A 25134-nucleotide genomic window follows, 5' to 3' on the forward strand; every position below is an offset into this window, starting at 1 on the left:
CTTAAACTCCCGACCTCAGGTGATCCGCCAGCCTCGGCCTCCCAGAGTGCTGGGATTACAGGCATAAGCCACCACGCCCGGCTCTTTTTTGTATTTTTAGTAGAGATGGGGTTTAGTCATGTAGGCCAGGCTGGTCTCGAACTCCTGACCTCAAGTAATCCGCCTGCCTTGGCTTCCCAAAGTGCTGGGATTACAGGTGTGAGCCACCTTGCCTGGCCTAATTTTTTTTTTTTTTTTTTTTTTTGAGACAGAGTTTCGCTCTTGTTGCCCAGGCTGGAGTGCAATGGTGCGATCTTGGCTCACTGCAACCTCCGTCTCCTGGGTTCAAGCAATTCTCTTGCCTCAGCCTCCGAGTAGCTGGGATTACAGGCATGCGCCACCACCCGGCTGATTTTGTATTTTTAGTAGAAACGGGGTTTCTCCATGTTGGTCAGGCTGGTCTTGAACTCCTGACCTCAGGCGATCCACCCGCCTTGGCCTCCCAAAGTGCTGGGATTACAGGCATGAGCCACCGCGCCTGGCCAATTTTTGTATTTTTAATAGAAACAGGGTTTCACCTGTTGACCAGGCTGGTCTTGAACTCCTGACCTCAGGTGATATGCCCACCTTGGCATCCCAATATTCTGGGATTACGAGTGTGAGCCACTGTGCCTGGCCAGTTTTGTCTTTTTAACTCAGGGAACCTACCAGACTCTACCTAGTTTCCCCCTTATTGTACTTGGAAACTATCTGCAGACAATAAACTGGTAGTAATCACTGAACTCATTTTGTTTGTATCTTTTTTTTTTCTTTTTTTTGAGTCGGAGTTTTGCTCTTGTTGCCCAGGCTGGAGTGCAATGGCGCCATCTTGACTCACTGCAACCTCCGCCTCCCTGGTTCAAGCAATTCTCCTGCTTCAGCCTCCCCAGTAGCTGGGATCACAGGCACCTGCCACCACACCTGGCTAATTTATATATATATATGTATATATATATATATACATATATATGTATATATATATATACATTATATATATTTATTTATTTATTTTAGACAGAGTCTCGCTCTGTTGCCCAGGCTGGAGCGCGGTGGTACGATCTTAGCTCACTGCTAGCTTCGCCTCCCGGGTTCACGCCATTCTCCTGCCTCAGCCTCCTGAGTAGCTGGGACTACGGGTGCCTGCCATAATGCCCAGCTAATTTTTGTATTTTTAGTAGAGACGGGATTTCACCGTGTTAGCCAGGATGGTCTCGATCTCCTGACCTCATGATCCGCCCGCTTCGGCCTCCCAAAGTGCTGAGATTACAGGCGTGAGCCACCGTGCCTGGCCTTTTTTGTATTTTTAGTGGAGATGGGTTTTCACCTTGTTGGCCAGGCTGTTCTTGAACTCCTGACCTCAGATGATCTGCCTGCCTTGTCCTCCCAGATTGCTGGGATTACAGGCATGAGCCACCACACCCAACGTTGTTTGTATCTATTTTTTCAAGTATCACTCTCTTGTGTTGCCTGATGTCCAAAGTCTGAAAAGCACTGTATGATATGTTTTGTCTGTTTATTTTATTTTATTTTCATCTATCTTTCTTTTCTTTTCTTCTCTTTTTTTGAGAGTCCTGCTCTATTGCCCAGGCTGGAGTGCAGTGGCACAATAACAGTTTACTGCAGCTTCAATTTCCTGGGCTCAAGCGGTCCTCTGGCCTCAGCCTCCCGAGTAGTTGGGATGACAGGCGCTTGCCATCATGCCCTGCTAATTTCTGTATTTTTATTGTAGAGACAGGGTTTTGGTCTGTCATTCAGGCTGGTCTCGAACACCTGGACTCAAGTGATCTGGTTTCCTCGGCCTCCTAAAATGCTGGGTTTACAGGGGTGAGTCGCTGTGACAGCTCAATTTTTTTTCTTTTCTTTTTTTTTGAGATGGAGTCTTGCTCTGTTGCCCAGGCTAGAGTGCAGTGGCACAATCTCGGCTCACTGCAACCTCCGCCTCTCAGGTTCAAGCGATTCTCCTGCCTCAGTCTCCTGAGTAGCTGGGATTACAGGTGCCTGCCACCATGCCCAGCTAATTTTTGTATTTTTAGTAGAGATGGAGTTTCACCATCTTGGCCAGGCTGGTCTCGAACTCCTGATCTCGTGATCCACCCACCTTGGCCTCCCAAAGTGTTGGGATTACAAGCGTGAGCCATCAAGCCCGACCCTTTTTTTTTTTTTTGAGATGGAGTCTCGCTCTGTCGCCCAGGCTGGAGTGCAGTGGAGCAATCTCAGCTCACTGCAAGCTCCGCCTCCCGGGTTCATGCCATTCTCCTGCCTCAGCCTCCTGAGTAGCTGGGACTACAGGCACCCGCCACCATGCCCGGCTAATTTTTGTATTTTTATTATTATTATTATTATTATTATTATTTTGAGACATGTTTATGTCGCCAGGATGGGCTCAATGGACCATCCTGACCTGGTGGTCCCCCCTTCGGCCTTCAAAGTGTGGTTACAGGTAGCCACCGCCTTAGTAGAGACGGTGTTTCACCTTGTTAGCCAGGATGGTCTTGATCTCCTGACCTCATGATCTGCCTGCCTTGGCCTCCCGAAGTGTGAGATTACAGGTGTGAGCCACCATGCCTGGCCTGTGCCAGCCCAATTTTTTTTTTTTTTTTTTTTTGAGACAGAATCTTTGGTCTGTCACCCAGGTTGGAGTGCAGTGGCACAATCTCGGCTCACTGAAAGGTCTGCCTCCTGGGTTCATGCCATTCTCCTGCCTCAGCCTCCCGAGTAGCTGGGACTACAGGTGCCCGCCACCACGCCCGGCTAATTTTTTGTATTTTTTTAGTAGAGACGGGGTTTCGCCATGTTAGCCAGGATGGTCTCGATGTCCTGACCTCATGATCCGCCCGCCTCGGCCTCCCAAAGTACTGGGATTACAGGTGTGAGCCACCATGCCCGGCCTATTGTCCTTTTTATATTCTTATTTTTTCTAATCTTGGCTTACTGCAGCTTCGAACTCCTGGCCTCGGTGATTCTCCAATGTCAGCCTCCTGAGTAGCTGGGACTACCTGCATGGGCCACCATGCTTGGCTAATTTTTCTTATTTTTTGTAGAGATGGAGTTTCACCATGGCTGACCTCAAACTCCTGGGCTCACACAATCATCTTGCCTCAGCCTCCCAAAGTGCTGGGATTACAGGCATAAACTACTGTACTCAGCCTTTTTTCTTTTTTCTTTCTTTCTTTTTTTTTTTTGAGACAGATTCTCACTCTGTCACCTATGTTGGATTGTGGTGGTGTGATACAGCCGTGACTCAGGCTCAAGAGATCCTCCAGCCTCAGCCTCCTAAAGTGCTGGGATTATAGACATGAGCCACTGTGCTTGCCTATCTGGTTCTTTTTTTTTCTTTTGAGATGGAGTCTCGCTCTGTCACACAGGCTGGAGTACAGTGGCGTGATCTCGGCTCACTGCAACCTCTGCCTCCCGGGTTCAAGCAATTCTCCTGCTTCAGCCTCCCAAGTAGCTGGGACTACAGGTGCGTGCCACCACGTCTGGCTAATTTTTTGTATTTTTAGTAGAGGCGGGGTTTCACAGTGTTAGCCAGGATAGTCTCAATCTCCTGACCTCGTGATCCACTCGCCTTTGCCTCCCAAAGTGCTGGGATTACTGGTTTGAGCCACCGTGCCCGGCCGCATTTTTGAGATGAAGTCTTGCTCTGTTGCCAGGCTGGAGTGCAGAGGCGTGATTGTCGCTCACTGCCACCTCTGCCTCCCGGGTTCAAGTGATTCTCCTGCCTCAGCCTCTCAAGTAGCTGGGACTACAACTGTGCGCCCCCATACCCGGCTAATTTTTGTATTTTTAGTAGTGACAGGGTTTCACCATGTTGGCCAGGCTGACCTTGAGCTCCTGATCTTGTGATCTGCCCACGTCAGCCTCCCAAAGTGCTGGGATTACAGGTGTGAGCCACTGTCCCGGCCTCCATCTTGGTTTTAAGTGGAAGTTCCTAACACCAAACAATATGGGCATGGTGGCTCTGGGAGGAAACCTCAACAATTAGGGAGGCAGAGGTAGGAGGATTGCTTAAACCTAGGAGTTCCAGACCAGTTGGCAACAAAGTAAGACCCTTATCTTTTTTTTTTTTTTTTTTGAGACAGATGGAGTTTCGCCCTGTGGCCTAGGCTGGAGTGCAGTGGCGTGACTTAGGCTCACTGAAACCTCCACCTCCTGGGTTCAAGCCATTCTCCTGCCTCAGCCTCCCTAGTAACTGGGACTACAGGCACGTGCCACCATGCCCAGCTAATTTTTGTCTTTTTGGTAGAGACGGGGTTTCACGATGTTGGCCAGCATGGTCTGGATCTCTTGACCCGGTGATCTGCCCTCCTCAGCCTCTCAAATTGCTGGGATTATAGGCATGAACCACCGCGCCTGTCCTGTTTTCCTTTATAGAGATGTGTGTCACACTATGTTGCCCAAGCTGGTCTTGAACTCCTGTGCTCAAGCAATCCTTTCACCTTGGCCTTCCTACGTGTTGTGATTATAGGTGTGAGCCTCTGTGCCCTGCCTTATTGAGAGCTATTGGACATGGCTGTAAAACAGAGAGAATCAATGAGGATTTAACATTGAAAAACCTGCCTGCCACAACTGGGCAATGTATTGAAGGGGCTGGAGTGAAAGTGGCTGTTTACCAGCAAGCTAAGAGGTGAAACTCATCTGTAATGAGGGGCCATACAGTTCTGTGTCTGCTGGTGGCTGTGCTCACAGAGATGGGACCTAAAGCCAGAGCTTGTCTGTATCCTCCTGATGCCCAGGGGGTCCATACTGTAATCCATGGGATTTGGGAAGGCCTCTGCTTCAGTACAGGCAGGCTTCCTATAGGGGAAAATCTCAGGAACATGGAGGGAGCTACTCAGTGAATCATTAGCCTGGGTCAAAATGGAGATGGCAATGATCAGACCAGTCCAACATTAGAAATTGTCTTCCCCTGGCAACAGCCAAGGAGGAGGCAGGGAATGTTTTCTGTTACTTAAGGTCACCAGGCCTGGAGTGGGAAGGCACAGCTCCTCTAGGCCATTCCTTGGGCTGGCCTGGAATCATGTGCCTGGGCTTGTTTGACTGCATATCATGAGAGCCCCATGGGCTGTGCAGGATCTGTGTCTCTGGGGCCCCTCAATATAGAGTAGACACAGGTTAACTGAAGCTGACCATTGCCTGGGGTGTTCTGACCTGTGAGATGGGAGCCAAAGGGAGGCCAGGGTTCCGGCTTTACTCCACACTGTTTTCCTGGGTTGGGGAAATCACTGGACCTCTTCTGTCTGAGCTTTGCCATCTATAAAACGGGTTTGGCTGGGTGTGGTGGCTCACATCTGTAATCCCAGCACTTTGGGAGGCCGAGGCAGGCGGATCACAAGGTCAGGAGTTCGAGACCAGCCTGAGCAACATGGAGAAACCCTGTCTCTACTAAAAATACAAAAATTAGCTGGGCGTGGTGGCACACGCCTGTAATCCCAGCTACTCAGGAGGTTGAGGCAGGAGAATCTCTCGAACCCGGGAGGCAGAAGTTGCAGTGAGCCGAGATCGTGCCACTGCACTCCAGCCTGGGCGACAGAACAAGACTCCGTCTCAAAAAAAAAAAAAAAAAAAAGCGAGAAGGGGATGGGGGAGGGAGTGATTGTGGGGGAAAAAAATGAAAAGGTAAAGCAAAAAAATAAATATTGACCGGGCACGGTGGCTCATGCCTGTAATCCTAGCACTTTGGGAGGCTGAGGCAGGTGGATAGCTTGAGCTCAGGAGTTCGAGACCAGCCTGACCAACATGGTGAAAGTATGTCTCTACAAAAAATACAAAAATTAACCGGGCGTGGGGGTGTGTGCCTGTGTAGTCCCAGCTATTCGGGAGGCTGAGGTGGGAAGATCAGTTGAGTCTGGGAGGTCAAGGCTGCAGTGAGCCTTGAAATTGCATCACTGCACTCCAGCCTGGGTGACAGAGTGAGACCCTGTCTCAAAAACAAAACAAAAACAAAAAACACGCACACAATTTAACCATCATATTTATCATCACCATTCTTCCAAATACTTGTGGAAGTATATGCCTCAGCCTCCCAAGTAGCCGGGAGTACAGGTTCATGCCACCACGCCTGGTTAATTTTTTGTATTTTTAGTAGAGATGGAGTTTCACTGTGTTAGCCAGGCTGTTCTCGATCTCCTGACCTCAGGATCTGCCCGCCTTGGCCTCCCAAAGTGCTGGGATTACAGGCGTGAGCCACCGCACTGGGCCCCTTCTTGCTCTTAAGATCATGTTTATTTAGGTATAATTTAGATACAATAAAATGAACAAATCATAAGTATTCAGTTTATTTGTTTGTTTTTTTAGAGACAAAGTCTCACTTTGTTACCCAGGCTGGTCTCAAACTCCTAAGCTCAAGTGATCCTCTCGCCTTCATCTCACAGGGTGATGGGATTACAGGCCTGAGCCACCCTGCCTGGCCTATGCATTTCTTTATATTGATGAGTAGTAATCCATTGTATTGATATAACACAATTAGTTTATCTGTTCATCTGTTGGACATTTGGATTTTTTTCAAATTTTGGTTATCATGAATAAAGGACTTTGGTTTTGTTATGCTTCCATTTATCTTGGGTAAATACTTATGAGTGCAATGGCTAGATCATATTGTAAATATAAATTAAGAAAGACCCTGTTTTTCCAAGTGGTTGGAGGCCGGGTGTGGGAGGCAGGAGGATTACTGGAACCCAAGAGTTTGAAACCAGCTTGGGCAACATAGGGAAAAATAAACAAAACTAGGCCAGGCGCGGTGGCTCAGGCCTGTAATCCCAGCACTTTGGAAGGCCGAGGTGGGCAGATTGCCTGAGCTCAGGAATTGGAGACCAGCCTGGGCAACAGGATGAAACCCCATCTCGACTTAAAATACAAAAAATTAGCAGGGTGTGGCAGCGTGCGCCTGTAGCCCCAGGTACTTAGGAGGATGAAGCAGGAGAATCCCTTGAACCCGGGGACTCGGGAGGCGGAGGTTGCAGTGAGCTGAGATCGCATTGCACTCCAGCCTGGGCAAAAAGAGCAAAACTCTATCTTAAAGATTAAAAAAATAAAAAGGCCAGGCGCGGTGCCTCATTCCTGAAATCCCACCGCTTTGGGAGGCCAAGGTGGGAGGATTACCTGAGTTCAAGACCAGCACAACCAACATGATGAAACCCCGTCTCTACTAAAAATACAAAAAATTAGCCGGGCACGGTGGCTCACGTCTGTAATCCCAGCATTTTGGGAGGCCGAGACGGATAGATCGCGAGGTCAGGAGTTTGAGACCAGCCTGACCAATATGGTGAAACTCCGTCTCTACTAAAAATACAAAAAAATTAGCCAGGCGTTGGTGGCGCATGCCTGTAACCTCAGCTATTAGGGAGGCTGAGGCAGAAGAATTGCTTGAACCCGGGAGGCAGAGGTTGCAGTGAGCCAAGTTGTGCCACTGCACTCTGGCCTGGGTGACAGAGAGAAACTCCGTCTCAAAAAAAAAAAGAAAAAAAGAAAAAAAAAATTAGCTGGGCATGGTGGCAGGCGTCTGTAATCCCAGCTACTAGGGAGGCTGAGGCAGGAGAATCGCTTGAACCTAGGAGGTAGAGGTTGCAGTGAGCCGAGATTGCGCCACTGCACTCCAACCTGGGGGCGACTGCGCTAGACTCTGTCTCAAAAAAAAAAAAAATAAATAAAAATAAGAAACAAAATAGACAAAACTAGCAGGACGCAGTGGCGTAGGCGTGTAGTCCCAGCTACTCTGGAGGCTGAGGTGGGATCACTGGAGCCCGCGAAGTCGAGGCTGCAGTGAACCGTGATCGCGGCACTGCACTCTAGCCTGGGTAACTGAATGAGACCTTGTCTCTAAAACAAACAGAAAACCCCAAAGTGGTTAGAAATCAGCAATGGATGAGGGTTCCAAGCACTCCACATCTTTGTCAGTCTTTAATTTTAGCCTGTCTAATGACTGTGTGGAGGTTCTAATTTGTATTTCCTCTAAAAATATTAAGTATCTTTTCATGGGTTTATTGGCTATTTATCTACTTTTGCAAAGCGCATGTTCAAATCCTTTCTTTTTTTTTTTTCCAATGGCTAATACTATTTTTGAGGTTAATCTAGGCTAATCACTGCTGATTTGTGTTTACGTATTTATATGCCTTTAAGAGACTACTGGCCGGGCGCGGTGGCTCACGCTTGTAATCCCAGCACTTCGGGAGGCTGAGGTAGGCGGATCACGAGGTCAGGAGATCGAGACCACGGTGAAACCCCGTCTCTACTAAAAATACAAAAAAATTAGTCGGGCGTGGTGGCGGGCGCCTGTAGTCCCAGCTACTCGGAGAGGCTGAGGCAGGAGAATGGCGTGAACCCGGGAGGCGGAGCTTGCAGTGAGCCGAGATTGCGCCACTGCACTCCAGCCTGGGCGACAGAGCGAGACTCCGTCTCAAAAAAAAAAAAAAAAAAAACAGACTACCGCCCTAAGCAGTGAAAGAAACCCAAAGGGAGCCGAATGGCTTGCATACAGAAAGGCTAGGCAGTTGCTAGGCGCGGCTCGCGGGTAGTCTCTAAGCCTCGCGCAGTGACTGGCTGAAGAAGAACTTCCGTGGGAGGGGCGCGGTGACCCACGCCTGTAATTCCGGCACTTTCGGAGGCCGAGGTGGGCGGATTACTTGAGGCCAGGGATTCGAGACCAGCCTGGACAATATGGTGGAACCTCGTCTCTACTAAAAATTAAAAAAAAGCCGGACGCGGTGGCTCACGCTTGTAATCCCAGCACTTTGGGAGGCCGAGGCGGGCGGATCACGAGGTCAGGAGATCGAGACCACAGTGAAACCCCGTCTCTACTAAAAATACAAAAAAAAAAAAATTAGCCGGGCGTGGTGGCGGGCGCCTGTAGTCCCAGCTACTCGGAGAGGCTGAGGCAGGAGAATGGCGTGAACCCGGGAGGCGGAGCTTGCAGTGAGCCGAGATTGCGCCACTGCACTCCAGCCTGGGCGACAGAAGAGAGCCCGGTTGAAAAAAGAGAAAAAAAAAAAAAAAAAAAAAAAAACTTCCGCAGGCACTTCCGACTCCCGGCCGACCCTGAGCGTCGGTGATTGGCTGGGCTGGCCGTACGCGGGACCTCCCGGGAGTTGTAGTTCTTGAGGCTCGGCTGAGGATGCCGGGAAGGGCTGGTGGTCGGGGACCTAGAGCGGCGGTTGCACTTAGCTGCGGCTGCTGTCACCATGTCCCGCGTTTTGGTGCCCTGCCATGTGAAAGGCACCGTAGCCCTCCAGGTGGGCGACGTGCGGACCTCCCAAGGCCGGCCTGGCGTGCTGGTCATCGATGTCACCTTCCCCAGCGTCGCTCCCTTCGAGGTGAGCAAGCCTGGTGGGCGCGACCGAGGCTCCCGGGCGGGGCCGACCTGGAATCTCGGTCGTTTCCCAGGCATTTAATCTTTTACAGGAAAGCCTCTGCCGTCTTCCTTGCGCTTGCAGATTAGTTAGTCATTCATTTATTTAGTCCTTCAGTTAACACATTTTTCCTAGAATTGAGCTTCCTGTCTTGTTCTCTGCTGTCTCTTGCCCACATCCAGGACAACGCTGGCATGCAGGTGGCCAGAGTGGGCTAGGTTTTGCTGGAAATACCAAATAGTGAACCAAAATAGAAGTTAGGGGTCATTTTTTCCCTGGCCACAGTTGGGGATCGCTAAGCAATGATTTACCCCAAAACCTGCCGCCTCCCTCCGCCCCCCCCGCTTTTTTTTTTTTTTTTTTGAGACAGAGTTCACTCTTGTTGCCCAGGCTGGAGTGCAATGGCACTATCTCGGCTCACCGCAACCTCCGCCTCCCGGATTCAAGCACTTCTCCTGCCTCAGCCTCCCAAGTAGCTGGGATTACAGGCATGCACCACCATGCCTGGCTAATTTTGTATTTTTTTTTTTTTTTTTTTTGGAGACACAGTCTCGCTCTGTCGCCCAGGCTGGAGTGCAGTGGCGCAATCTCGGCTCACTGCAAGCTCCGCCTCCCGGGTTCACGCCATTCTCCTGCCTCAGCCTCCGAGTAGCTGGGACTACAGGCGCCCGCCACCGCGCCCGGCTAATTTTTTGTATTTTTTAGTAGAGACGGGGTTTCACCATGGTCTCGATCTCCTGACCTCGTGATCCGCCCGCCTCGGCCTCCCAAAGTGCTGGGATTACAAGCGTGAGCCACCGCGCCCGGCCTAATTTTGTATTTTTAGTAGAGACGGGGTTTCTCCATATTGGTCAGGCTGGTCTCTAACTCCCGACCTCAGGTGATCCGCCCACCTCGGCCTCTCAAAGTGCTGGGATTACAGGCGTGAGCCACCGCGCCTGGCCACTCTTCCCCATTCTTATAGTCCCTGCCAGAGGTCATTTACCTCACCACCATCCCCATAATGACTCGAGTTGCCAATCTCCAGTTGCGCTTCCACATCACTTGATAGAGTGACTGGACACTGCATGACTCAACAAAGAGGGCAAAACCCACCTCCAATGGCCTGGCATTGAGAGCCCTTTGTGTCTGTGTCCCACCTGTTTCTGTCTCTTTTTTTTTTTTTTTTGAGATGGAGGTTCACTCTTGTTGCCCAGGCTGGAGTGCAGTGGCACTATCTTGGCTCACTGCAACCTCCACCTCCTGGGTTCAAGCAATTATCCTGCCTCAGCCTCCCAAGTAGCTGGGATTATAGGCACCCACCACCACACCTGGCTAAATTTTTGTATTTTTTAGTAGAAACGGGGTTTCACTGGCCGGGCGTGGTGGCTCAAGCCTGTAATCCCAGCACTTTGGGAGGCCGAGGTGGACGGATCACAAGGTCAGGAGATCGAGACCATCCTGACTAACACGGTGAAACCCCGTCTCTACTAAAAATACAAAAAATTAGGCCAGGCGCGGTGGCTCAAACCTGTAATCCCAGCACTTTGGGAGGCCGAGGCGGGCGGATCACAAGGTCAGGAGATCCAGACCATCCTGGCTAACACGGTGAAACCCCGTCTCTACTAAAAATACAAAAAATTAGGCCGGGCGCGGTGGCTCACGCTTGTAATCCCAGCACTTTGGGAGGCAAAGGCGGGCGGATCACGAGGTCAGGAGATCGAGACCACAGTGAAACCCCGTCTCTACTAAAAATACAAAAAAATTAGCCGGGCGTGGTGGCGGGCGCCTATAGTCCCAGCTACTCGGAGAGGCTGAGGCAGGAGAATGGCGTGAACCCGGGAGGCGGAGCTTGCAGCGAGCCGAGATCGCGCCACTGCACTCCAGCCTGGGGGACAGAGAAAGACTCCGTCTCAAAAAAGATTCCTCTCAAAAAAAAAAAAAAAAAAAAAGGGTTCACCATGTGGGGGTGGTCTTGAATCGTGGTCAGGTCGTCCACCCCATTACAGGTGTGAGCCACCGCGCCCAGCCCTGTCTCTCTGTCTCAGGAGCTTTGTGCTGTGGTGTGTGGTTCTCCCCCAAGCTGTTCCTTACCATCAGCTGGGAAACTTAATTAAAGAGCCCAACCTTGGAAATCCTGACTTAGTAGACTAAGGTGAAGCCTGGATAATTTATTTAGTAACACATTTTCTTGGGTAATTCTGATGAGTATCCAATGACAAGATCCACTGCAGTAGTCAAGCCGAATCACTGGCTGTTCCAGTGGCACACCAGGTTCTCTCACCCTTTGGCAATTATTTGTACATGCTACTTTTACATTATCTACATTTCTTTTTTTTTTTTTTTTTCCCTAAGAGGGAGTCTCGTTTTGTCACCCAGGCTGGAGTTACAGTGGCTTGATCTTGGCTCACTGCAACCTCCACCTCCTGGGTTCAAGCAGTTCTCCTGCCTCAGCCTCCCGAGTAGCTGGGACTACAGGCATGCCACACCAAGCTCAGCTAACTTTTTGTATTTTTGGTAGAGATTGGGTTTCACTATGTTGGTCAAGCTGGTCTCGAACTCCTGAACTCAAATGATCCGCCCGCCCCAGCCTCCCAAAGTGCTGGGATTACAGATGTAAGCCACCGCACCCAGCCTACATTTTCTACATTTCTTTTTTTTTTTTTTTTTTTTTAATTTTTATTTATTTATTTATTTTTTTATTTATTTATTTTTTTTGAGACAGAGTCTCGCTCTGTCGCCCAGGCTGGAGTGCAGTGGCGCGATCTCGGCTCACTGCAAGCTCCGCATCCCGGGTTCACGCCATTCTCCTGCCTCAGCCTCTCCGAGTAGCTGGGACTACAGGCGCCCGCCACCACGCCCGGCTAATTTTTTTGTATTTTTAGTAGAGATGGTGGTCTCGATCTCCTGACCTCGTGATCCGCCCACCTCGGCCTCCCGAAGTGCTGGGATTACAAGCGTGAGCCACCGCACCCGGCCAATCTACATTTCTTTTTTTTGAGACGGTGTCTCGCTCTGTTGCGCCCAGGCTGGAGTGGAGTGGCGTGATCTCAGCTCACTGCAAGCTCCACCTCCTGGGTTCACTCCATTCTCCTGCCTCAGCCTCCCGAGTAGCTGGGACTACAGGTGCCCACCACCACGCCTGGCTAATTTTTTGTATTTTTAGTAGAGACGGAGTTTCACCATGTTAGCCAGGATGGTCTCGATCTCCTGACCACGTGATCCGCCCACCTCGGCCTCCCAAAGTGCTGGGATTACAGGTGTGAGCCACCGTGCCCGGCCACGTTTTCTACTTTTCTTAGTCCACTTTGTGAACTCTCCCTCCTTCAGGCCTCATATGTACATTTTCTGCCTCTTCCAGGGTTAGAACTCTGCCCTCTAGCAGCATCTTGGACATGTGGCAAGATCTGCAGTCATGGTTTGTTTCCATGACCTACTCATTTAGACTGTGAACACCTTTAGGAAGGCAGAATTGTCTTTGGGCCCTAGTGATACTTGTTGAAATTGTTAATTTAGTAGAAGAGTACATTCAAAGGGGAAGAGGCAGGTGGATCACCTAAGGTCAGGAATGTGAGAGCATCCTGGCCAACATGGTGAAATTCTGTCTCTACTAAAAATACAAAACAATTAGCTGGGAGTGGTGACATGTACCTGTAGTCCTGGCTACTAGGGAGGCTGAGGCAGGAGAATCGCTTGAACCTGGGAGGTGGAGGTTGCAGTGAGCTGAGATCACGCTACTGCACTCCAGCCTGGGCAACAGAGCAAGATTTCCTCTCAAAAAAAAAAAAAAAAAGCAGGGAAGGAAGAGGTGGCATCTTTGACCTTTGAGCTTTTCAGGCCCTGGGCCTGGGTCTGACTTGTTGTAATGGGTTGTATGTGTTCTAGTTGCAGGAAATCACGTTTAAGAATTACTACACAGCTTTTTTGAGCATCCGTGTCCGTCAGCACACCTCAGCACACACACCTGCCAAGTGGGTGACCTGCCTGCGGGACTACTGTCTAATGCCCGACCCACACAGTGAGGAGGGAGCCCAGGAGTATGTATCACTGTTCAAGCATCAGGTCAGCTGGGCCTCAGGATGGCCAGGGCAGCCCAGATGAGGACTTATCAGAGGTGGGGGTATTGGATCAATATACCAAGAGGGAAGAGGGGGCCAGTCTGGCCTAGACTGTGGCTTCCAGGGAAGTGCCTTGGAGGGACTACTGTTCCTTCCTTCCCAAAGGCCTGCGGGGTGGGCAGCATTCTGGCTCATTGCTGGTTGGGAGGCTTTTGGGCAGTGAGCTGGGTCCTCGCTGGGTCCTTGTGTGTGTGTGTCAGATGCTGTGTGACATGGCTAGAATATCGGAGCTACGCCTGATTCTGCGGCAGCCATCACCACTGTGGCTGTCTTTCACAGTGGAGGAGCTGCAGATCTATCAGCAGGGACCAAAGGTAAGTGACTAGTTCAGCTGCTGGCTGGCCCTTTCCCCAGAAAGCTTCTATGACTGGGAAAGCTAGGTGGTGGGGTGGGTAATGGGTGAAGATTGTGAATGGGGCCTTCATGGAGGTTAGCTGGGTATGAATGCTGGAAGCTCACAATGAGAGGTGAGGCCATGTCCCCACATCCCCTGACCTTTGGGGCCACCTGCTACTTTCAGAGCTGGAGCCTTTAGGTGCCGGGAGACACTTTTGAGCTTATGTTTCTGAGGACTCCGTCTGCACAGCAGGAGAACTTAGGTAGTCTGACTGTCCCTTTAGGTCTCTGTGGGCTCCCTAAACAGGGTTTTCCCAGTGTCTGAGGCCCAGGGGCCCTTCTCTTTGCTCCTAGGACCTTGGAACCTGGTCCCAGAGCTGTCCACTTTGTCTCACTCAGGGCTTTGCAGAGCCCCTCTTCACATCTTTGCTTTGCAGAGCCCCTCCGTGACCTTTCCCAAGTGGCTTTCCCACCCAGTGCCCTGTGAGCAACCTGCACTCCTCCGTGAGGTAAGCCCTCACCCTAGGTAAGAACCACGTGTGAATGGCTCTAGTGTCCAGCACAGGCCAGGTGGACCCCTTCCTGTAAAATTCTGGGGCTGGGCCCAGGGCCCTTGGGTGTTATCTTCCTCCTGGGTATTCTGTGGGATTTGAGGCATCTCTGTTGTGGGGCTACATCAGGCCCTAACCTCATGTTTCATAAGCCATCTGAGAATGTTCTTGGTCTCAGCTGGAGGGCCCCTAGCCCAGGTTGGCCTCTCTGGAGCCCTAAGGGCACTGCTGGGGAGAGACCCATGGCCACTGACCCCTCCTTCTGGAGCAGGGTCTCCCAGACCCCAGCAGGGTATCCTCCGAGGTGCAGCAGATGTGGGCACTGACAGAGATGATCCGGGCCAGTCACACCTCCACAAGGATCGGCCGCTTTGATGTAAGTAATCGCTTCCCTCTGCTTGGCTTGCTTTGCCCTGAGCAGATCAGACCTGATGGTCTTTTGTATTTCAGGTGGATGGCTGTTATGACCTGAACTTGCTCTCCTACACTTGAATGGTTGCTCCTAGCCAAGATGTTGGCCTTTCTGTGCCCACCCAGACTTGGTTTTGGCCACCAGAGGCTGAAGTGTGTTTCCTGTGCATTCCAAGTGTTGCCTGCATGCCTGTTCTGTCTGGGCCACGTTCACAGATTCAAGATTCTCAGGGGCTTACCATGTTACTTCAGCATGAGCTCCTGGCAGGGGTGCTCTGTCTTCACCTGGCTGCAACTCAATTCTTCCTTCTACCCAAAAACACTCGTCAGTTGTACTTACTGAGAATCCCTGAGTGCCCTCTGCCCCTTCTGCCAACATGCACATTCCTGTCTTCTGCCTGTTCCCTCACCTCAGTGCAGTAGGGCTGGGCTGACCTACTAAAACCTGCTCCATGTATGGACCTGGAAGGCCATTGCTGCCATGGCACTTGGGACACTTGAGGAAGAAACAGAAAACTTATTTCTTCCTGTGTGTCCCCTAGTGGTTTTCTTTCCATTTGTGTTATGCCACAGAAAGAAATTTCCTGTCTAAACTCTTCTGCTGCCTGCCTAGGAAGGAAACCTGAAGATTTGGGCAGCCTGAGTCTCTCGGTTTCTGAGCTGGCTCCTGAATATATGTTCAAGTGGGTGTGCCCATAGGGCCTGGGCACGTGTCTCTAGCAAAACCAGGGCCTGAGAATAAGAACTGGGACCCTTCTAGGCAGGGCGCGGTGGCTCACGCCTGTAATCCCAGCACTTTGGGAGGCCGAGGCAGGTGGGTCACCTGAGGTCAGGAGTTCCAGACCAGCCTGACCAACCTGGAGAAACCCCGTCTCTACTAAAAATACAAAAAATTAGCTGGGTGTGGTGGTAGGCACCTGTAATCCCAGCTACTTGGGAGGCTGAGGCAGGAGAATCTCTCGAACCTGGGAAGTGGAGGTTGCAGACCTGAGATCGTGCCATTGCACTCCAGCCTGGGCAACAAGAGCAAAACTCCATCTTAAAAAAAAAAAAAAAAAGAACTGGGACCCTTCTGCCATCTGACATAGCCCAAAGCACATCTCTATCCTTTCTCCCAGTTGCCCCTCTCCTTTTTTGTTGTTTTTTTTTGAGGTGGAGTTTTGCTCTTGTTGCCCAGGCTGGAGTGCAGTGGTGCAATCTTGGCTCATTGCAACCTCCGCCTCCCGGGTTCAAGCGATTCTCCTGCCTCAGTCTCCCGAGTAGCTGGGATTATAGTCATGTGCCACCATGCCTGGCTAATCTTGTATTTGTAGTAGAGACGGGGGTTTCTCCATGTTGGTCAGGCTGGTCTCGAACTCCCGACCTCAGGTGATCCACCTGCCTTGGCCTTCCAAAGTGCTGGGATTACAGGCATGAGCCACCGTGCCCGGCCTGCCCCTTTCCAAGAGATATGCTTAGCATGATGAGAGATCAACCACAGTGGGGAGTGGGTCCAAGTAAGGGTTCCCATTGTTGCATTTTAAGAGGCCTAGGTCCTCCATTAACTCAGGCCAACCATTAAGTGATGCAGGCTGCTCTTCCTTCATGTGAGAAAAACCTGTTTCCCTCTGGTTCTTCCTGGCTTTGCACCTGGTGGCTATTACAAAGCAGTACTGCAGTATGTCTTGGACCTGGAAAGTTGGACATGTGTGCGGCTCAACAGTTTTCTTGGGGGAGTTCAGTGACCTTTTGGTGGCCACCCTCTGCTCTCACCTGTGAGTTCTTGCAGGTGGCGACTTTATCTGCAAGGTCACTTACATAGCCCCACTCAGCTGCTTCGGAAAGCGTGATGGAGCAGTAGTCCTCAGTGTGTGTGTGAGTGAAGAGGACCTTATGGTAGCAGAGACCATGCTTCATTCCTGGCTGTGTCCCCATCCGAGGGCCTGGTATGCAGTAAGATCAATAAATACTTATAGAATGCATGACTGCTGGCTGCCTGTGTCTGCCTGGTGGGAGAGCTGTGGAACTAGGGGTCCACATGAGGACAGACTACTGTGGTGCTGCCTACCTGCCAGGCTGGCCCACCTTCCCCACCCCCACTTGACCTTACTCTCTTGAGGTCCTAAAGGTATGATTCAGACCTTTCAGCCCTTTCCAGAACTTTGACCCTTTGGAGACAGGGTGGTTCTGCAGAGGGCGGTTCTGCAGGGGGCGGTCTAGCCCCTAGCTTTGTTCTGGGCAGCCCAATCAGCTCTGGATTGCCCAAGCTGCCCTGAAGAGCCAGCCGAAAGAGCCGGAGGCTGTTTCCCTGTGGTTGCGAGTTCCTGCATTCTCGGCTCTAAATCCCAGCCTGCCCTCGGGGCTGCCCACGCCCCCTTCAGATCCTTTGCTCCGGAGAGAGACCTGTCTGAGCAGAGGCCTGGACTACATCTCCCGGCGTGCCTGGCAGTGTGGTGGCCTCTGTGCGCCGTCTGCACTCGTTGCAGGCGACGATGCAGAGGGCTGTAAGTGTGGTGGCCTGTCTGGGCTTTCGCCTGCAGGCATTCCCCCCGGCGTTGTCTCGTCCACTTAGTTGCACACAGGTGGGATAGAGGGTGCGGATCCTGGAGGGTGGGGGAGGGAAGCGGCTGGGGGCTAGGGCCCTGGTGGCACTAAGCCCAGCCGCCCGCAGGAGGTGCTCCGCAGGACACCGCTCTATGACTTCCACCTGGCCCACGGCGGGAAAATGGTGGCGTTTGCGGGTTGGAGTCTGCCAGTGCAGTACCGGGACAGTCACACTGACTCGCACTTGCACACACGCCAGCACTGTTCGCTCTTTGACGTGTCTCATATGCTGCAGGTGAGCCGGGGGAGCACGCTGGCCGCCTGATCAGGCCTTCCTCCCTGTTTACAGTGGTCCACTCCTTGGCTTTGTTTGCTGTGAACTGGATTCCAAGGACAGCCTTCCCAGAAGAGCTAGAGGTCATGGGGGTGTCATGGATAGGTCAATGGCCCCAAGGAAATGCGCGCAGAGGGTCTCATCATCTCATCCTTCTAGCTTGCCCCAACTAAGTGGTGTGCCTTAATGTCCTGGGTTTTCCAGGGCTGACATCCACTCTCATGTATTGGGCTGGGTGTTGGTTTGAAAAGGGGTTATTTCAGGAAAGTGCTAGGTCCTGTCCAGTTCCCTGGCAGTCCCCCCGCACAGAGTGATGGGGGAGGTCAGGAAATCAGAAGGTGGTCCTTTGCCACGTACAGAACCAAAAGACTGGTTAGTCACTTTGGGTGGGCTGGACTGCACTGTGGATGGCAGGGAGGATGCATCCTTGCTTAGTGGCCTTTTGGATTGTAGCTGTTGCAATGGCCTGAGGCTTTCAATCTCTTCCCCAGACCAAGATACTTGGTAGTGACCGGGTGAAGCTGATGGAGAGTCTAGTGGTTGGAGACATTGCAGAGCTAAGACCAAACCAGGTGGGCCCTTTTGTTTCTGCTCTGTGAGTTTTCTTAGTCATGAGCCAGCAAATGGGCTGAGTCCCTACCTCAGGCTTAGGGGCACAGAGATGAGTCAAACACAGCTTCCCAGGGCTTGCAGTCTTGGACAGAATCCCTGAGTCATTTCCAGAGACACAGACATTTGTAGGGAGGGGAATATCCCAGCCTTACTACATCAGGCTAGGAGGCCAGAAACTAAGGTTAATACGCTGCTCTCTGGCCATCCCTTCTGCCTAACCCCTCTCTATTCAACATGTGGTCCTGGCCAGGCGACGTGACTCAAACACCTGTAATCCCAGTACTTGGGGAGGCCAAGGTGGGTGGATCACCTGAGGTCAGGAGTTCGAGACCAGCCTGGCCAACATGGCAAAACCTCGTTTCTACTAAAAATACAAAAATTAGCCGGGCGTGGTGGCACGCGCTTGTAGTCCCAGCTACTCGGGAGGCTGAGGTTGCAGCGAGCTGAGGTTGCACCACTGCACTCTGGCCTGGGCGACAGAGCGAGACTCAGTCTAAAAAGAAAAATAACAACAAAGTGTGGTCTCTAAACCAACGTCTTTGGAGCTTGTTAGGAATATACTCTCAGGCACTGCTCCAGACCTGCTGAATCAGAACCTTCATTTTAACAAGATCCCCAGGTGATTCATGTGACCCCTCAACCTCAGGCTTTTTGTCCATCCAGTGGGGAGGCTAAGGAAGTTTTTGGGGGGCATTGCTATGGAATACTTAGGAGAGCCTGAGATCATCAAGATGACCTTTGAAGCTTTTGTTCTGTGGGTTGGCACATGGGCTGAGTCGTCCCAGGTTTGGGTAGGTGAAGCAGCAGGTCCTAGGTGTCATAGATTAAGCGTCAGATGGGGCTCTCAGTACAGAGTGGGGAGGGGTGCAGAGGTCTCACCAGATCAGGGAAGCACCCCAAGGTAGGGAGGGGATGAAAACTTACTTGGTGCATGAGGATCAAAGACCTTGGACTTGGGCCCAGACGTGTACCTTGCACACCCTGAGTCCTTCACATTAGGGTTCATAACCTTTTGGTAGCTAAGTGGGTCCAGGGTTGTGTCTGGCTCACCCTTGGCCTTGCCCTCCTGGACCTGGAAGCCAAAACGCTCCACTTTGGTCCTAGGGGACACTGTCGCTGTTTACCAACGAGGCTGGAGGCATCTTAGATGACTTGATTGTAACCAATACTTCCGAGGGCCACCTGTATGTGGTGTCCAATGCTGGCTGCTGGGAGAAAGATTTGGCCCTCATGCAGGTACACCCCCTCTGTGTTCTAGGCACCTCGTCTTCCTTGTTCATAGAGCAGCATCCTTGTTGTCCAAGACAGGGTTGGCACAGACAAGGGACCTGGAAAATGGCTGAGTGAATGAACAGCTATGAGACTCAAGAGCAGGCCCTCTCTGGAGCATGCCAGGGTTTGGTGGTGGGGGATTATCAGGCATGGGGAGGGGTTCTTGGCCCCTCTGGTGTGAGGTGGCAGAACTGGGATTGGGTCATCTCTATCACTTAGTAGCTATGTGACCTTATAAGATGGGAACCAGCCTACTACCTTTTTTTTTCCTCCCTCCTCCTCCTCTCCACTGTCTCACTACTGTCCAGCTCTGCAGTGTCCAGCCCATGGTAGGTGCTCAGTAAGTGGCCCCAGATGCTCTTGTGTTTCTGTCTTTTAGGACAAGCTCAGGGAGCTTCAGAACCAGGGCAGAGATGTGGGCCTGGAGGTGTCGGATAATGCCCTGCTAGCTCTGCAAGGTGAGAGGGCTGGGCTGGAGTTGGAGCCAACCTTTGCCTTCCTGGCTTCATTGACTGCTTAGCACAGAGGCCATACCAAGAAGAAGGTGTGGAAGGTGTGATACTTGTGTGCCATAATTTTAAGTTTGGTATCTTGCCCTCTTCCTACCTACCACAAGGGTCCATGGGCTAGGGACAAGGGCATCTTCTCCCACTTGCAGAGTAAGACGTGCTCAGGGCTTGTTCTGGTCCCTGAATAAGGCTTTAGTCCAGCTTTGAGGGATGCTGGGACCTGGATATTTGGTCACTGGCTCCCTGGGCTCAGGCCCCACTGCAGCCCAGGTACTACAGGCCGGCGTGGCAGATGACCTGAGGAAACTGCCCTTCATGACCAGTGCTGTGATGGAGGTGTTTGGCGTGTCTGGCTGCCGCGTGACCCGCTGTGGCTACACAGGAGAGGATGGTGTGGAGGTGTGTCAAGAAGTGGTGTAGGGGGCAGTACAGGGCAAAGATGCATGTGAGGGGTTGGGGGTATGTGGTACAGGGAGCTTCCCATCTGCCCTCTGGTGTTTCATACAGATCTCGGTGCCAGTAGCGGGGGCAGTTCACCTGGCAACAGCTCTTCTGAAAAACCCAGAGGTGAAGCTGGCAGGGCTGGCAGCCAGGGACAGCCTGCGCCTGGAGGCAGGCCTCTGCCTGTACGGGAATGACATTAATGAACACACTACACCTGTGGAGGGCAGCCTCAGTTGGACACTGGGTGAGCTGGGCCAGCACTCAAGGATAGGGTCCTGGAGGTTGGGGTGACTCTTAATAAGACTAGCCAGCCCATGACTCCTCCGAAGGTTATGTAGCCTGGAGCCTTCTTGAGCCTCCCTTCCCTGAAGGTGCCACTGTGGCTTTGCCCATTAGAAACTGAAGATGTTGGCCGGATGCGGTGGCTCACACCTGTAATCCCAGCACTTTGGGAGGCCGAAGCGGGCGGATCACGAGGTCAGGAATCAAGACCATCCTGGCTAACACGGTGAAACCCCGTCTCTACTAAAAATACAAAAAAAAAATTAGCTGGGCATTGTGGCGGGCGCCTATAGTCCCAGCTGCTTGGGAGGCTGAGGCAGGAGAATGGCATGAACCTGGGCGGTGGAGTTTGCAGTGAGCCGAGATCGCGCCACTGCACTCCAGCCAGGGCGACAGCGAGACCCCGTCTCAAAAAAAAAAAAGAAAAAAAAGAAACTGAAGATGCTGCCGGGCACGGTGTCTCACACCTGTAATCCCAGCACTTTGGGAGGCCAGGGTGGGTGGATCACGAGGTCAGGAATTCGAGAATAGCCTGGCCAACATGGTAAGACCCCGTCTCTACTAAAAATATAAAAATTAGCCAGGCATGGTGGCGGGTGCCTGTAATCCCAGCTACTCAGGAGACTGAGGCAGGTAAATCACTTGAACCTGGGAGGCAGAGTTTGCAGTGAGCTGAGATCGTGCCACTGCACTCTGGGCCTGGGGGACAGAGTGACTCCATCTCAGAAAAAAAAAAGAAGAAACTGAAGATGCTCAGCAGGTGGGCAGCATGGCCTCTAGGGGATAGGAGGTGGTTGGTTGGCTGATGGCAGTGAGGGGAGGAATAGAGCCTGGAGTAGCCCAAGCGAAGGGGCCTTGATGCTAGATAGTGTGTTACTTGAGGACCTCATAAGGACCTCCTGTGGCCAGGGCTTCTATGGGCTGTGGCTTATGTCTCGTGTCATTCTCCAGGGAAGCGCCGCCGAGCTGCTATGGACTTCCCTGGAGCCGAGGTCATTGTTCCCCAGCTGAAGGGCAAAGTGCAGCGGAGGCGTGTGGGGTTGATGTGTGAGGGAGCCCCCATGCGGGCACACAGTCCCATCCTGAACATGGAGGGTATCAAGATTGGTAGGTGGACCAAGGAAGCTGGGAAGCCCTTGTCTCTTCCCCAGGAGGTTGGGGGCACTGGCAAGGTGGTGCTGATGCATGGCTTATGCTTGCTTGACAGGTACTGTGACTAGTGGCTGCCCCTCACCCTCTCTGAAGAAGAATGTGGCGATGGGTTATGTGCCCTGCGAGTACAGTCGTCCAGGGACAATGCTGCTGGTAGAGGTGCGGCGGAAGCAGCAGATGGCTGTAGTCAGCAAGATGCCCTTTGTGCCCACAAACTACTATACCCTCAAGTGAAGCTGGCTCAGGGTGGGGCTGTCCCTTCCAGGAGTTTTGCCCCTACAAGGGGTCAGTCAAGAAGCTGAGGCAGAACTCACTGGGGGTGGGCAGTTAAGGTGGAGGCTGATTCTAATTGTCTGGTTGAGAAGCCACACCACCTATTCCCCCCACCTAACTCATGCCACTCCAGCTTCCTTCAGGACCCTGCTTCTGAGTGACAGACCAGCTCACACAATGTCTTGTTTCAGTCCATGATCCCACTGACCTACTCTTGCCTGCTGGAGAGTAATGAGAAGCTTTGGTTCTGCCATCTCTCCCACTCTGCCAGGTGCTGGCTGTGGAGCAAAGGCTCACCTTTGCGGGGAAGATAAAACCTGCCCAACCTACCTCACCATGGTTTTTCACATTGCAAAGGGTAATAACATGGGTAGTGTGGACTTAGGCTACCCCCTCCAGTTTGCTTTCCATAAATGCAAATTGTCCCTACTGCAAGTCAGGAATGATTGCTGACTCACAGTAGGGCTGCTATGCCTGTGTGTAAACTTGGGGATGGCTGAGGGAATACAGACTCACTCTTCCACATTCCCAAGTTGGTCTAGTGTGCTGCCCAGTGGCAAACCATGGCAGGCTCACCACCTATTCTGAGCTCCAGGGCTGTTGTAGGGCAGGGTGGGCTTCCTCCCAGACTTGCCTTACCCTGGGCTGACCTTTGCCCCTCGTATGCATTAATGGACTCCACTGAATCCTAAAAAAAAAATTAAACTTCCTTCTTACTTGCCAGTCTCTAGCTTCATAGTTCTCTGTTCACAGGGTTCCTGAAATGCCAACCCAATGCCTGCCTTCCTGGCCTCCAAGACAAGCTTGGAATAGGTTCTCCTTGAAAGGGGCCAGTCTATAAAAATGGAGATATTGCCCCTGTTGGGCACCCCATCCCTGCTCCTCCAGGGAGCTGGCATCACCTCTCCCCTCCCTGCAAGTTGTTGCATCTGGGTCCCAAGGGGCAACAGCTTCCAGGATGTTCCCTCTCTCACTGCCCCTGTGCATGCACACCCTTGTTCTGTCTGAATAACCACAACAACCGATGCACTTCCGTGTTTAATAAGCCACATCCTCAGTTGAGCCTGGGGTGAAATGTGAGATCCTGACTCTGTGCAGTAGTATTAGTGGGTGGGCCAGGGGCTGTGAATAACATTATCCTCAGTACAGCCGCAATTCCAGGGCCCCCTACCACAAAGATGGCTTAGGCAAAGGCAGCCAGATGGAAGTGTGACATCCAACAGGGAGGAAGTAGGCAGGGGTCACTAAAGTGGCTGGTGGCCCAGCAGATGGAAACAGAAGTACGGCCACAAGGGAAGGAGGCAGGTCCAGGGCTACAGTGCTTTCAGGTACTGGTGTTTCTATAGGGGCATTTGCCACCCACATCTTTGGAAACTACCCTGGCCTACTGTGACATGGCAGGGCTACCTGGTTCTTGAAGGCAGAGAAGATGCTAGTGGGGAGGAGCTGAGCCTGTGACGTGCATTTGTGCCAGGTCCAGATGGGAAATGATGAGGCTGCAGGCTATGATGGGGCCACTGTGCACTAAATGCTTGGTACCATCCTATGAGGGGACAAGGTACAGACTCACATTCCCATAGGCACTTAAGCAGTGGTGGGTAGGAGGCTACCCCAGGGGTTCAGCTGTCCTCCTTCAGGTACTCAGCTTACCCCCAAGAAGGACTGAGAGGAATATGAGTAGGACAGTTGGCAGATGACAATTTCCTTTGCCTGGCTCACGGGAGAAGTCTGGTTGGGCCAGGTATGTGGGTGTTTGGTGCCTCCATCTGGATGATGCCAGCAGTTACACCACCCTGCCTTATACCTGAATGGCCAGCTAAATAACCATAGAGCTTAAGGTCTGGCTCAGGTCAGGATTCCCTGGCTCCTTGCCAACAAAGCAAAACCAGAGATTCAGAAAACTCAGGGCCTAGGAGAAAACAGACCTGCCTTACAAACCCCAGAGCTGGTCAACCTCAGGCTTCCTCTCAGGAAAAAATTTTTTTTTTGAGATGAAGTCTCGCTCTGTCGCCCAGGCTGGAGTACAACGGTACAATCTTGGCTCACTGCAACCTCTGCCTCCCAGGTTCAAGCGAGTCTCCTGCTTCAGCCTCCTGAGTAGCTGGGATTACTGGTGTGCGCCACCACACCTGGCTAATTTTTGTATTTTTAGTAGAGATGGGGTTTTCACCATGTTGGTCAGGCTGGTCTTGAACTCCTGACCTCCTGATCTGCCTGCCTCAGCCTCCCAAAGTGTTGGGATTACAGGCGTGAGCCACCATGCCTGGCCAACTCAGGAAAAATTTTTATGGGGTCACATCTTGGAGATGGGAAGAGGGACAGGAAAAGAAACCTAAGACAAAAGAACTGATGGTCTTCCCAACCCAGAGGCTTCCTGAGTTATCACCCCTGAGAGAGGAGGAACACAATCTCTCTCCTTAAGGCACCCAGATAAGGGTACAGGCAGACTCTTCACTTGCCCAGTGCCTGGGTGAGGGAGCAGGGTCAAGAGGCAGAAGAGGCCCAGCCCTGCAGGCACTGGGTACTCCCTGCTACCAACCCTGAACCCCCGGCAGTTGTCCCTGAGGTCTGGGGAGTAGCAGAACCCAGTGTAGAAGCCAGCAGACCCAGTGATGCCCTTGGAGACCCTCTGCTGCCTTCCCTTATTCTCTGTGGGTTTTGAGAGGTTCATTTGCTGCCATTTCCCTGAAAGTGAAGGAGAGAGAGAAGAGAGAGGGGTTACTCCATGGGCAGAACAGTTGCTGAAATTGGCTCTCCCAAGCTCCTTCTTGGGGGCTGAGCTAGGCTCAGTAAGGTCACATAACAATCCAGACCTCTCTGCTGATCTCCCACAGCCCACCCTGGGCCCAGCACCTTCTCCCTGCAGACCCATTCTTCTTCCTGGTTCTCCATGTTAGTACGGCATTGCCATCCTTCTCTAGTTTTATTCTTTTCATTTATTATTATTGTTATTACTTTTCTTTTTTTTTTTTTTTT

The 25134-nt window shown here is 51.8% G+C and overlaps 3 protein-coding genes across 7 annotated transcripts in view; 2 read left to right on the forward strand and 1 right to left on the reverse strand.

Annotated features, from left to right (window-relative positions):
* Positions 1-9109: 9109 nt before the first annotated feature.
* Positions 9110-16721, forward strand: NICN1 (nicolin 1, tubulin polyglutamylase complex subunit). Its single transcript, XM_032161561.2, has 6 exons — positions 9110-9326; positions 13227-13403; positions 13660-13773; positions 14233-14304; positions 14618-14722; positions 14797-16721. The coding sequence occupies exons 1-6, from the start codon at positions 9195-9197 to the stop codon at positions 14836-14838; spliced, it is 642 nt and encodes a 213-aa protein (XP_032017452.1). The 5' UTR covers positions 9110-9194; the 3' UTR covers positions 14839-16721.
* A 105-nt stretch (positions 16722-16826) lies between these two features.
* Positions 16827-22881, forward strand: AMT (aminomethyltransferase). 5 transcript variants are annotated; one of them, XM_058442258.1, is made up of 11 exons: positions 16827-17318; positions 17408-17575; positions 18106-18186; positions 19331-19462; positions 19878-19956; positions 20261-20406; positions 20515-20695; positions 20848-20928; positions 21685-21840; positions 21941-22044; positions 22350-22881. In XM_058442258.1, the coding sequence occupies exons 1-11, from the start codon at positions 17229-17231 to the stop codon at positions 22470-22472; spliced, it is 1341 nt and encodes a 446-aa protein (XP_058298241.1). In that variant the 5' UTR covers positions 16827-17228; the 3' UTR covers positions 22473-22881. The 5 variants fall into 5 exon arrangements, with proteins under 5 accessions (XP_058298241.1, XP_058298243.1, XP_058298242.1 ...); XM_058442260.1 differs by having other exon boundaries at positions 16827-17240; XM_058442259.1 differs by having other exon boundaries at positions 21941-22881.
* Positions 22882-23183: 302 nt separating this feature from the next.
* TCTA (T cell leukemia translocation altered) overlaps positions 23184-25134 on the reverse strand; it is a 9482-nt gene continuing 7531 nt past the window's right edge. Inside the window, exon 3 of the mRNA XM_032161566.2 lies at positions 23184-24843. Coding sequence (XP_032017457.1) covers positions 24801-24843 — 43 coding nt within the window. The 3' untranslated portion in view covers positions 23184-24800. The remainder of the gene's footprint in view (positions 24844-25134) is intronic.

This window comes from Hylobates moloch, unplaced genomic scaffold, assembly GCF_009828535.3.
Source record: "Hylobates moloch isolate HMO894 unplaced genomic scaffold, HMol_V3 SCAFFOLD_8, whole genome shotgun sequence".
Classification (NCBI taxonomy): Eukaryota; Metazoa; Chordata; class Mammalia; order Primates; family Hylobatidae; genus Hylobates; species Hylobates moloch.